Genomic DNA, 11,848 nt, shown 5'->3' with positions numbered 1-11,848 from the left:
TTTTGCTTGAGGTTGGAATAAGTTCACTTGATAAGATACTTTTTTAAACAATGAAATCAGAAACTGAGACTCTGCTCTTGCAAAATGCTGTTCCTATAATAGATTTAGAAAATACCATCGAGGACGTGGCGACAAATCTGAGAGAGGCTTTATCTGAAAAGGGGTATGCTCTGCTAATAAACCACGGTATTTCAAATGAGAAGGTATACAATTTAATGAACCTTTGACCATCAAGAACTGAATCTAAAATCACTCAGATTAAAAAAGCTTGGAAGTATTTCGATGGCTTTGTCGACCTGACCGATGAAGTTAAATTGGCATTTGAGAGAAGCAAAGCTCCAGATGGCGAAAATCATGGTTACGTGAGTCCAGGAATGGAGCGATTTGATGGCAGGACACCGGAGCTGCGCCATGCTTACAATATATGCAAGCTGCAGGATAAATTTCTGCCTGAACAGCAGCTACCAGGATTTAGCAGGCACATTAACTCCTTAGTCGATGACTTCAATGAATTGGGTAGGTTTATTCTTAAGGCTCTGGCAATTTCATTGGATGCTCCACCTTCGTTCTTCACGGATAAACATTCGTTTATGCTGTCCGACGATCGCTTTAATCTGACCACCCTACGGATGCTGTTTTACCCGCCCGTGGAAGATCAGGATCATGGAAGAAGCTTCATACGATGTGGAGCCCATGCCGACTACTGCACCTTTACTCTGTTGGCTCAGGATTCGGAGGGTGGATTGGAGGTCAAACTGCGGGGCAGTGACAAGTGGGAGCGAGTGGGTCATCTGCCAGGAGCACTCTTCATAAACTGCGGTGAAACCATGGCTATCTGGACAGATCAGTTCTACCACGCTTTGGTATGACTATAAGCATGGCTTAAGATCACTTATTACATATTTGATTTAATTTAACAGCAACATAGAGTAGTGATTCCCGATCAGGTTGATATTCGCCATCGAGGCCGGCACTCCATTGCCTATTTCTGTCATCCTGATAACTCTGCACTGATTAATCCAAAAGATTTAAATATTACAACTAAGCAGACGACAAGTGACGTGTAAGTCAGGATTTAAAGTACTACGAATATATTAACTTCATCTTATTTGGTTTTATATTTTAGAATACAAAACGCATATGATATAACTATGGCTCTGGCAAAAGGCGCATTTGCACATCATTATTCTTAGCAAGATACTTTAATATTTAATAAATTGTAGTTATTGCATGTTTTCTGAATTACTTTTCAACTATATATTCCTTACACCCAAAAGTATGTTACATCAATGGTTACTTGTATGATATGTATATACCGATTAGACAATAATATTATTGCAAATGCCGGCGTTTGTTTGGGTCAGTCTGCCGGAGTGGCTTGTCGTGTTCACATCGTCTCTTCGGAGCTCTGAGTTTCCAGATAATTTTCAGAAGCAATCTATTTGTATTTGATTTACCTACGCGGGGCTTATTTACCAAGAATGATAAACAGCAAGATAAGAGAGGACAAGTTGGAAACACTTGTCTCGCGAAGTTCTGTGCCGATCATCGATCTTGCCCATTGTGGTAAGTTTTCCAGTCACCAGCCTATTAAAATAAATGCAAATTAATTAGAAGGAAAAACCTAAAATAATAGTTATACGTACCAGCATATGTAAAAATTGGTTTGGGTTTGTGCAGGCACCATTAAAATCTTTTTAAGGCGTGCCTTGATAACATCCAAACCCTCTCGACACATTAAAAAAGAGCCTAAGGAACTCCTTACATTTTATTGTAATAATTACTTACACTTTCTAGGCAAGTCCCTTGTCCATCGGGTGGGTCAGCAACTCCACAAGGCTTTCACCGAAAAGGGAATTGCGTTTCTGGTTAACCATGGGATAGCAGAGGACAAGGTAATTTTGATTTTCTTTTCTATGCTATTTTCAATGATTTCTTAATCTTAGATCAAAGCTGTTTGGGATCAATTTGACAACTTCTTGGATCTGCCAGCAGAGGTTCAGGATCGTTACAGACGAAAGGACGGTGTTAATTATGGATATGTTAGTCCCGGGATGGAGCGATTTGATGGAAGTACTCCAGAACTGCGTCACGCCTACAATGTTTGCAAACTGGATGGACAGAATATTCCAAGGGAGGCACTGCCAGAATTTGCCGAAGGCATTACCACACTGTGCACGGATTTGAAAGCCATGTCTTTGTACATAATGAAGGCCATGGAGGTGGCCCTGGAGATTCCGCCGTCCTTCTTCATCGACAAACACTCCCAGATGTTGGAAGGAGATGACCTAAACATGACCACCCTCAGGATGCTCTACTATCCGGCGATTGTGGATGATGAGCCGGGCCAGAGCGAGGGTGCCATCCGTTGTGGTGCCCATGTGGACTACGGCACCTTCACGCTGCTCGCCCAGGATTCCGAAGGTGGCTTGGAGGTGCAATTGCCGGGCAGCGAAAAATGGGAACGGGTGGGTCATTTACCTGGTGCCATACTTATAAACGGCGGGGAACTTCTGTCCATCTGGACGAAGCAGCGTTACCACGCCCTGGTAGGTTATTCCTATAAACTGGAACTTTCCGGTAGACTAATCTTATCTATATCCTTTTCTAGCCTCATCGCGTCGTCATACCTGAACAAGAACTTATAAGAACCCGTGGCAGACACTCCATAGCATATTTCTGCCATCCCAATAACTCGATCTTGATATCTCCCAACGATCTGTTGAGTGAAGGGGAGGCAAAGAGTGAGGACAAGTGAGTATTCTAATATTTATTCGTAAATATTATATTACATGGTTTTATTTTAAACCCCAAGAGTATACAGCGCCTATGAACTGATACAGAAAAAGTTTAATGACACCTACGGTCAGCGATCTCAATAAGTCAACGAATCTGGGGCAAAAGTTTATTACAGCTCTAGCCATATGAAAATCATTAGCATTCTTAACCCAATAATGTAACTTCAGCAGCAATAATGAAATGTAATTGTTTGAATTTAATAAATTATAGCATTTACATTTCCAAGTCTAATGTCTACAGCATACAATGGTTTATATACTCGAATTATGGTAAATTGTTTTGAAAATGTTATTCACTTTATACCGTTTATAATTATAATTACAATATATTAACTTGAATAGTTTCAAATATCTACATTTGACACGGTATTCTACGTAGAAACTATCTTGCTGAAATGTCACGATTTGCGTGACTGTAGAAATATCGATAGTACCCACCATCCGAGCGCCGATAAAAGCGCTATCGTTTTCGAACTGGATCCGAATCCACCGAAGATCGCGGATCGGATCGCAAATGTTTTTTTTTGAGACAGACGCCGTTGCTCTCTGCGCTAGTTCAGGTGTATCTGGGTTAAATTCGCGATCGGAGTGTGTTACAAAATGATGGAAAGTGTGCAAAAAAAGCAGCAGAAAGCGATACGAAAATTGACTAACTAGACTGTTGGCCAACTGCTGTTCGTTCGGGTCGGGTGTTCGATGAAAAGCGAAACCTGTGCGAAAAAAGAAAGCGAGTTTTCACTGTAAGCAAATGGAAAAAGCCCTCATCGGTTTCAACTTTGAAGTACAAATCACCAGCTTTCCGCTGAATAGGCGCTCCGAGTAGTAAATTCAGTAGTTTTTTTTTAGTGAGCCTCTGCTCGTTGGCATAATGTTTTTGCAAGGCAAAAAAGGCGAGGCAAATGCTTACTCATTCCCCGGCTATATCTCTGAAAACCCCGAACCCAATCCCACCCCACCCCTTGATATAAAACGAAGCCGTGCAGACGGACGGACTGACTGGCTGAAAGACCAGACTTTGTTCATCCGGCATTTGCCGAACAAAGCCGCTTGGCAACAGCTCAGCTGGTTTCGATTTTAATTTTGCATTTTTAGGGGGTGAAAAGGCGGGCAGGAGGGCTCACACCTGAGTCCGAGTGCCGTTAAACTGCAAACGGGATCTGCCAGATACAAAACACAAAACACAAGACATCAGACACAAGATACAAGATACATGCCCGCCGCAACCAGAGTATCTGTATCTCGCACATGCATCCGCATCTGTATGGGTATTGTTTGTACATATGTATGTATGCATGTACATGAGCCACGTTAATAGCCATCACAAATATTGCAAAAGCAAACCGAGACGAGGCTACCTGTTGACGGCTTTAGATAGTCTCACCTTTCGAGCCCTGCTCACCATAAGCCGGAATATCCACTGTACCCAGTGTACTGGGCACTGAGTACTAAGCACTCTACGTAGACCCCCGACCCCCTTCGCGCTGAACGACAAGTGCTAATTTAGTTATCACAATTTTTGATTTGATTAAATTTTATCTAATTGCGACGCACATGCACACACGCCATACCAAACCCATAGCACACAATCAGTTTCATTTTTGCAAAATAAAATCGTAAACCGAGCTAAAATTGTGGCCATTCAGGTGCGATAAGCGTCGGAACCCAGAAGTTAGGAACCCCTGCTCCGAACAGCCGGCGATTAGTCCGCCCAAGAAGCGCGTCGCGATTGTTCGATCGCCCCTCGTCCGCCACGCGCCCTTCTAAATCCAACCAAAGCCAATCACTCAGGCAGCCGTTCGCATTGCGGATCGTATCGGATCGTAAAGACATAAAGACCCCCTGCCCGCTGCCCACCTAATTTCTGCTGCCAAAGCCTTTGCTCGCCAGCCAAACAAAAACAATAGCCGTTGCAAAAACAAATAGCACGAAATTTAAGCAAAAACAATAATACGAAACACTCGGATGCGCGATTCGACGAATGTTTGTGTTTTTCTTTTTCGCTGTCGGCATAACCAGTCTAATAATCGAATTCTGCGCGCTGCTGCCATTCAGTTTCATTTAGTCAGCCATCGCTGGAAGTGCACCTCGTCTCCGGATCCCGGATCCTCTCCGGTACCCAGAGTCCCCCCTCATCGAATTGTGATAAAGATATAGCGAGCACAAGTGCGGCGAGTGTTCGATTGCTCTCCCCAATCAGAAACCAAAGAACTTTGGACGTCGAAGACCCTCTGGAAGTCACTCGAAGCACAAACACCAACTCAAAATGATAAAAACAAAGAGCAGCGACGATAAACTCGACACGCTCCTCTCGCGCAGCGTGGTTCCGATCATCGATCTCGCCCACTGTGGTAAGTACCCACCTCCCCCTACCCCCCTTCATGGGGCTATGTCTATATATATGTGGTATCCCCCATGGAACCACAACATCCCATTAAACATGACGCTGATCGCCACTCCAACTCGTTGCTAGGCAGCCATTTCTGCCAGCGTTCGTACACGGAGAGAAAAGGGCGGGAATTTGACATCAATGGGAAGTTCCTCCATTCAAAAATAGCACTTATCTGTGACTTGTCTCGTAGAGGTGAAAATGATTAGGCCACTCCACTGCCATCAAAAAGTAAGACTCACCTGTATAAACAACTTATACGTTTATATTGCTTTTATATTAATCCAAAAATAAGTATAGGCCATAAAACCACAGATTGGTATAGTTCAGTAGTGTATAAACTTAGCAGAAGTCCACTAGCTAATGTGCAAGCTTTATGAAGTATCTACATACACGTAAACTTGAATACAACTAGTAAAATTGTGAGAAACTTAATGATTCATAGATTCCCAAAATGATGGGTCATAAACACATACAACAAGTTAGGTTTATTTTATTCAGCTATATTTTGTTTTTTATGTTCCAATTTATGTATTTTGAATTCACACTTTTGATTAAATAATATGACGCGTTCTATCGATAAGATTGCGGTTCTTTAAGTAGCAGGAAATGGGCAATCTTTCGAATACCGTCTGGGGTTTTTTCAGTGCACTCAGGGCACAATTAAGTGCAGTCGTCACTGAGTCATCGACAGTTCTGTTCGGCTGACTATTCCCAATTGTTCAGGGCTAACTAAACGAGCTCCCCTAATTGCAGTTACTTAATTTCGTTCGTGGTGCTACAACTACGTCGTAGTTAATTTGTTGTAATTACCGGCTTGTGCACCGGACACCTGATCCCTGCACCTGCGGTTCTATCCGAAAACAAATGAATAATGCAAATGGGATCTTCGGGCGAGATGGGGGAAGTCTGACTGTAAAGTTTCGAAGAATGTATAACTTATCGCTCAACGTCAACTAATTGAAAGTAGATAGTTAATCTATGAAGTACTTTAATATAACACTTATGTACATACGTATGCCGGGAAACCAAGTATCACGTTGTTATAGCCTGCTATTTTACTGCGATTTCTGGGTATCACAAATCATGAGTAATTTTTTGAGTAATTGCTCCTTAAATCAGTATAGATCGCAGCAAGTCGGGCACACTCCTCGATAATTAGAGTATCAATTTAGTTGGAGAAAAGTGGACCAATGTGGTGGAATAATTAAATCACATTCATATTTATGCCGATAAATATTTAAAATGCTAATAAGAAATCACATTACACATTACACAGCTATATGCAAGCTGACTTTAAAAAATGTATCTGTGAGTTAGAGTATCTGTGAGATTCCTAAGAATATTAGATATCTGAGTTTCCTGACATTGTTTGTGTGTTGCCCACACTACTTTGAACTTCTTTGGTTAACCTTTTAGATATCTGGGTTCAAATTTGTTCCAAAAGATTTAATGACTTTGTTTGTTCCTCACCGTTTCTTCTGCCCTTCTTTGGCCACACAAAAATTTTCCATTTGCCTTTTTGGGAGCCGTGCCCATTGTGTTAACTGGGTCTTTGCCGATACGTGACACAGTTTCTTCTTCTGGCGGTAATGAAACGCCATGGAAATGTAGCGCATACGCACTGTTTGCTTATCGGGCCGCAGGTTTCGCCGAGGGCTCACCCAGAGATTCGAGTTCGCTTGGAGTACAGTGCGGCTTGGCCTTGGTGGAAGCACTCTCTTGACCTTCTCGCCCCACCAGAGCCATTGACCCCCAAAGCAGCTAGCTAGAAGCAATTAAATCGCTGCCTTGCGGCATTTTTTATGTCAACGGAACTTCAATTGGATTTTTTTTTTCTTTCCCCTTGTTTTGTTTATACTTGTGCTTTTTTGTTGTTGTTGTGTTTTTTTGTGAGCTCCGCGAGGTTTTTGAACTATATTGGAAGTCAGGCTTGTGGCATTTGTGGAATGCCTGAATTTCTATCGACCCAATGTCACTTCATCAAGTGCGGAAACTCAAACAGTACGCATCAAAATGTTTACAATTATTCGAGTTACGGAACCTGATTTTGGTGTGAACGCAATGAGCGAACCAATATTTGTTTACTGGTTGCAGCTTTATTTACACACTGCCGGTGATCATTAGCCAGTAACCAGTAACCAGTTACCAATTGGGCAACTTGTCCACTCGGTGACGCATCTTGTTTTGGTGCTTTGGGGATTCACTCCACGGCGTCATCATCGATGGGCCTCACCTTGTTTGATTTGATGATGATGATACTACCGAAAGGCGACAGTGCGAGCATGTTAAGTAGTTGGACTTTTGCCGCAACCGATTGAAACTGGCTTAAACCTGTTGATTCTGGGCTTGGCTGACGTGGCTTAATGGCCGCAATCGCGTTTTGCCTGTTTTCGCCATCGAAATATACGTAGAAATTGGCTGCCGGATTTCTCTTGACCTCACAAATTTGTTAAAGCCACCTGAACATTGGTTGATGGGTAGAAATTGAATTAAGTTCTCTTGACAATTCAAATTGACAGCTGGCCAAGCAAATTTTGCAACCTTCAAAACATTGATGCCAAGTTTGATTCGCAGGCGATAATGCTATTCTGGCCAATTACCTCTGCCGTTGACTTCTGTGCGCATATTTCAATGGCATTGAAATTATTTTTCCATTAGCCCGACATCTGCAACCATTTTCCCCCATTTAAGCCCATTTCAGCCAATTCCAATAGCCGCAATTCAGTTTTCTATAAATAAGTTATACTGCACGACCATATTTCTCAGCGAAAATTCCGCAACTAAACTGCCACATATATACGAGCTGAAATCGGTCTATAAATATTGAATTGAATTTGAATCTATTTGTGGATTATGCTTAAGGGGTTTTTCCCGCATGCGTATATGGAAATTCCAATGATGGAAAAAGCAATTAAACATTTTCGTATATGTTTCTTACGCCGCATTCCAAATGAATTTTGCATAGCACAGTCCTAGAATTTGTTCAAGTGTTTTAAGAGTTCATTCGCCTATGCAATTAAATTACAAGCATACAACATCAAATGGCGTCAAAAACAAACAATAGAAACGCTTAACGCGTGCCCGCAATTTATGTCTGACCATAAATGCATGAAAGCCAATCAATTTCAACGATAAATTTGTTCGGCAAGCGCCAATCAAATCGAAAACACAATAAAACATGGGGGAAAACAAATCGAGACGCCGAGAAATTCTGGCATTCGATAGAGATGATCTTCGGCCAACTTGGCCTCCTCATCGAATTCGTCGACTGAATCTACTGACTCAATTAGCTAAATTAGAGACAAGTTAGCACTGACAACTAGCTGGCATAGCTGGCTGAAAGCTGAGAAATGGCAAATTGAAAAGCGACTCGCATCCCAATTGCCGACTAATTGAATTGCATGCCAGCAGAAATTGACTAAGCTATAAAAAGTGGAAGCAAAACGCACGGAAAACAAGCATAACAAAAATACATGCAAAACTGGACCGCTGCCTAATGAAAACGAAAGGCGATCTGCGGCTGGCGTCAATTGGAATCATTCAATTCGCCCGACTGACCTCTCCGCCGCCTCATCATTCGCATCATCGTCATCATTCCGACAACATCATCTGGTTCCCAGTTGAGCAAGTAATAATAACAATGCGAGCACTTCCCGCCTGGCGACAGAGCTCCCATGCCCGGAATGAGATGATAAGAGGGCGTAATTGTTATTATTTTTGAATTGCTAAAAAAATTCTCTGAAAACCCTTATCAGAGGCACTGCGTCACTGTCCAAGTCGCGAACTGAGGGCATGCGGCCAGAAGGTGGCTTCCCGTTGTGGCTAGCCAAACTATTTATAGATTGCGCATACGCCCGGTGTGACACCGAAATGACACTGTCGCGGGGAAGTATACAAATATAATTACTTTGCATTCCTCGATTTCATTCATGACTTGTCCCTCAATGAGTAAGTGATCACATTGGCCAGCGGTCGGTGCAAGGTCTCCGACGACAACAGACACTCTCCTACCCTATCCTTCTTCCAGATATCAGCTATCTATCTATCTGCTATATGGTATATATTCAAAAGTCCAACTTTGACGCGCCAAATGGTTGGCGGTGTGGAACGCCATCCTCGCAACTTCCGCTGCGGCTTTTCTGCGGCATTTTCTATTTAATTTTCCGCTGTGCATTGTCAATGCCGCCTTCGTTGCATTGAAATTGATTGCATTTACCATTGCATTGGGCCATTGCACATTATCGAGTTCGCAATGGTGGGTTATTTGAGATTCCAAGCAGCCGATTATCTTTGCAAAGTGAGGGTCTTACGAGCTCGTGGGTGGCACGTGAATATGAATGTGAATGGGAATGTGGACGCCACTTAGCCACACTTCTCAATGGCCCATGACATTCAATTTAGTGGCCAAGTGCTCGCCTTCGGCAACAGAGTGAACAATCTGCCATAAACACGACCCATACTTTATGGTGTTCAGGTGGAAAATAATTCAAAGAAGCCATAAACAAAAGACCGCAAAGCAATTAGCGTTTGAGTGGCAGTTCCGCTGATTATTCCCACGCCCGCACATCGATTCTAATACCGATTCTGTTTATTCCAGGCATCGAGGAGGTGCCGGTCAAGTCGGTGGTCAACCGCGTGGGTCACCAGCTGAAGAAAGCGCTCTCCGAGAAGGGCATGGCCCTGCTGGTCAACCATGGCATCTCCGATGAGAAGGTAAGACAACTAGTAATATATAAACATTAGATTAGGAAAGAAATTGGTTTTATTCAATATTGATTAAATACCAAAATAATTTATTGCCCAAGCAGCAAATCTAAAATCTCATTCATATCAGTTGAAATTAATAGCTTCTATTCCTGGGGGAACCGTATCTGTAGAGATAAAACAAAAATTTAGTTTCAAGGTTATTGTACTCCTTTTCACTAATACAAAGTTTCTCCATTGCCTTTGGATCAGCTCAAGACTGCCTGGGATCACCTGGATGACTTCGTGAATCTGCCGCCGGACATCCGACAGCACTATATCCGTGCCGATGGAGACAAACATGGCTACGTGAGTCGTGGTCAGCAGCAGCGATTCGATGGCAAGTCGCCGGAGCTGCGTCACGCTTTCAATATCAGCACACTGAACGCTCAGAATCTGCCAGAGGAGCCGCTGCCAGGATTTGCGGACCACATCAGCACCCTGGCCACGGACTTCAAGGCGCTGGCCAGCTTTATACTGCAGGCGCTGGCCGTCTCCCTGGACATTCCGCACACGTTCTTCCTCGAAAAGCACTCGCACATGCTGTCCGGCGACCACGACAACATGAGCTCCCTGCGCATGCTCTACTATCCGCCCATAGTGGACGACGAGCCCGGCCAGAACGACGTGATCAAGGGTCGCTGCCAGTACAGCTACCAGCGCTGTCTGTCCAACCAGCCAGATTTCCGGCCGGAGCACAATCCCCGCGACGAGGACGACCTCAACGAGGTGGATGGGCCCAATGGCCAATTGTTCGAGCACAAGCTGGGCAACGGCGCCGTCATCCAGTGTCCACCACACGTGGACTACGGCACCTTCACCCTGCTCTCCCAGGACTCGGAGGGCGGACTGGAGGTGAGGCTGCCCGGCAGCGAAAAGTGGAATCGCGTGGGCCACCTGCCCGGCTCCATACTCGTCAACTGTGGCGAGATCTTAAATATCTGGACACAGGGACGATATCCGGCATTGGTGAGTGTCCAATAAACTAGATTATGAATTGCAGCAGTGATTAAAGTAAAGTCTGCTTTCCTTATCATTGCTACAACTGTGCAAATACTACTAGAACACAGCTGTATATATCAAAAATGCTGATCAAAGAGGCAAAATAATACATATTTGAGCAGGTTTGAGTCTGTTTTTGGCAATAGGTGAAAAATACAAATACAAGAAGACTTTTAAAAAACTATTTTTCCTTATTGAAGTTCTTGAGTATACTGTCTTTAAAGTCCACAAATCAAATTGCTTTCAAGCTGGTCTAATCAGTTAATTCTTTTGTAATTTATAAAAACCCTAATCTATTTTATGCGACCCCCAGCAACATCGCGTGATAATACCGGAGCAGGAAACTATTCGGGCTCGTGGCCGCCACTCGATAGCGTTCTTCTGCCATCCGGACAACATCACCACGATATCGCCCACCGATCTGCCCAATCCAGATGCCGTCCAGGACAAGGCGTGTCTCAAGCAGCGCAAGAAGTCCTTCAAGGCGGCGAAAGAAAGGTGAAATTGCACTCCACTTTTATGGCCATTTCCTGTACTAACTCGCAGTTCTTTGTTTCTTTTCTTTCTTTTTTTTTTGGCTTATCGCCCGACGATTGGTGGCCGTAAATTGAACAGAGTCTACAATGCCTATCAGTTGATACAGAAAAAGTTTAGAGATACGTATAGCAGTAACAATCACTCATAAGCAGTAACAACCATAGACCATAGTCGGTCGAGCCATCCATCGCATCTCTACCTAAGCTGGGATGAAGTTCGTTGTGGGAACGGATGGGGAAAATGAAAAGCAGCAACTCATATGATGATGTTTTGAACCTTTTTATTATTACCTTTACTTTTATTCCATACGATTGTAATTGCTTCATTTCATTAATTTATATGTATCGAGATACTATATACAATACATGCATACACCGTA

At 43.3% G+C, this 11,848-nt stretch overlaps 3 protein-coding genes across 3 annotated transcripts; all 3 read left to right on the top strand.

Moving 5' to 3' along the window:
* The first annotated feature begins 11 nt into the window (after window positions 1-11).
* On the top strand, window positions 12-1,240 carry CG33093 (uncharacterized protein). The gene is made up of 4 exons (NM_176538.2): window positions 12-203; window positions 258-863; window positions 921-1,063; window positions 1,127-1,240. Exons 1-4 carry the CDS (start codon window positions 51-53, stop codon window positions 1,191-1,193), a joined length of 969 nt encoding a protein of 322 aa, NP_788715.2. The 5' UTR covers window positions 12-50; the 3' UTR covers window positions 1,194-1,240.
* A 121-nt stretch (window positions 1,241-1,361) lies between these two features.
* CG33099 (uncharacterized protein) lies at window positions 1,362-3,014 on the top strand. The gene is made up of 5 exons (NM_176537.2): window positions 1,362-1,566; window positions 1,798-1,895; window positions 1,947-2,549; window positions 2,612-2,754; window positions 2,816-3,014. Exons 1-5 carry the CDS (start codon window positions 1,482-1,484, stop codon window positions 2,880-2,882), a joined length of 996 nt encoding a protein of 331 aa, NP_788714.1. The 5' UTR covers window positions 1,362-1,481; the 3' UTR covers window positions 2,883-3,014.
* Window positions 3,015-3,270: 256 nt separating this feature from the next.
* On the top strand, window positions 3,271-11,847 carry CG5346 (uncharacterized protein). Its single transcript, NM_142801.2, has 6 exons — window positions 3,271-3,538; window positions 4,851-5,146; window positions 9,785-9,900; window positions 10,144-10,899; window positions 11,246-11,430; window positions 11,548-11,847. Exons 2-6 carry the CDS (start codon window positions 5,062-5,064, stop codon window positions 11,615-11,617), a joined length of 1,212 nt encoding a protein of 403 aa, NP_651058.1. The 5' UTR covers window positions 3,271-3,538; window positions 4,851-5,061; the 3' UTR covers window positions 11,618-11,847.
* Window position 11,848: the final 1 nt, after the last annotated feature.

This window comes from Drosophila melanogaster, chromosome 3R (genome assembly GCF_000001215.4).
Source record: "Drosophila melanogaster chromosome 3R".
NCBI classification, from domain to species: Eukaryota; Metazoa; Arthropoda; class Insecta; order Diptera; family Drosophilidae; genus Drosophila; species Drosophila melanogaster.
The sequence above is the reverse complement of the archived record's forward strand: the minus strand, read 5'-3'. Positions and strand labels throughout refer to the sequence as shown.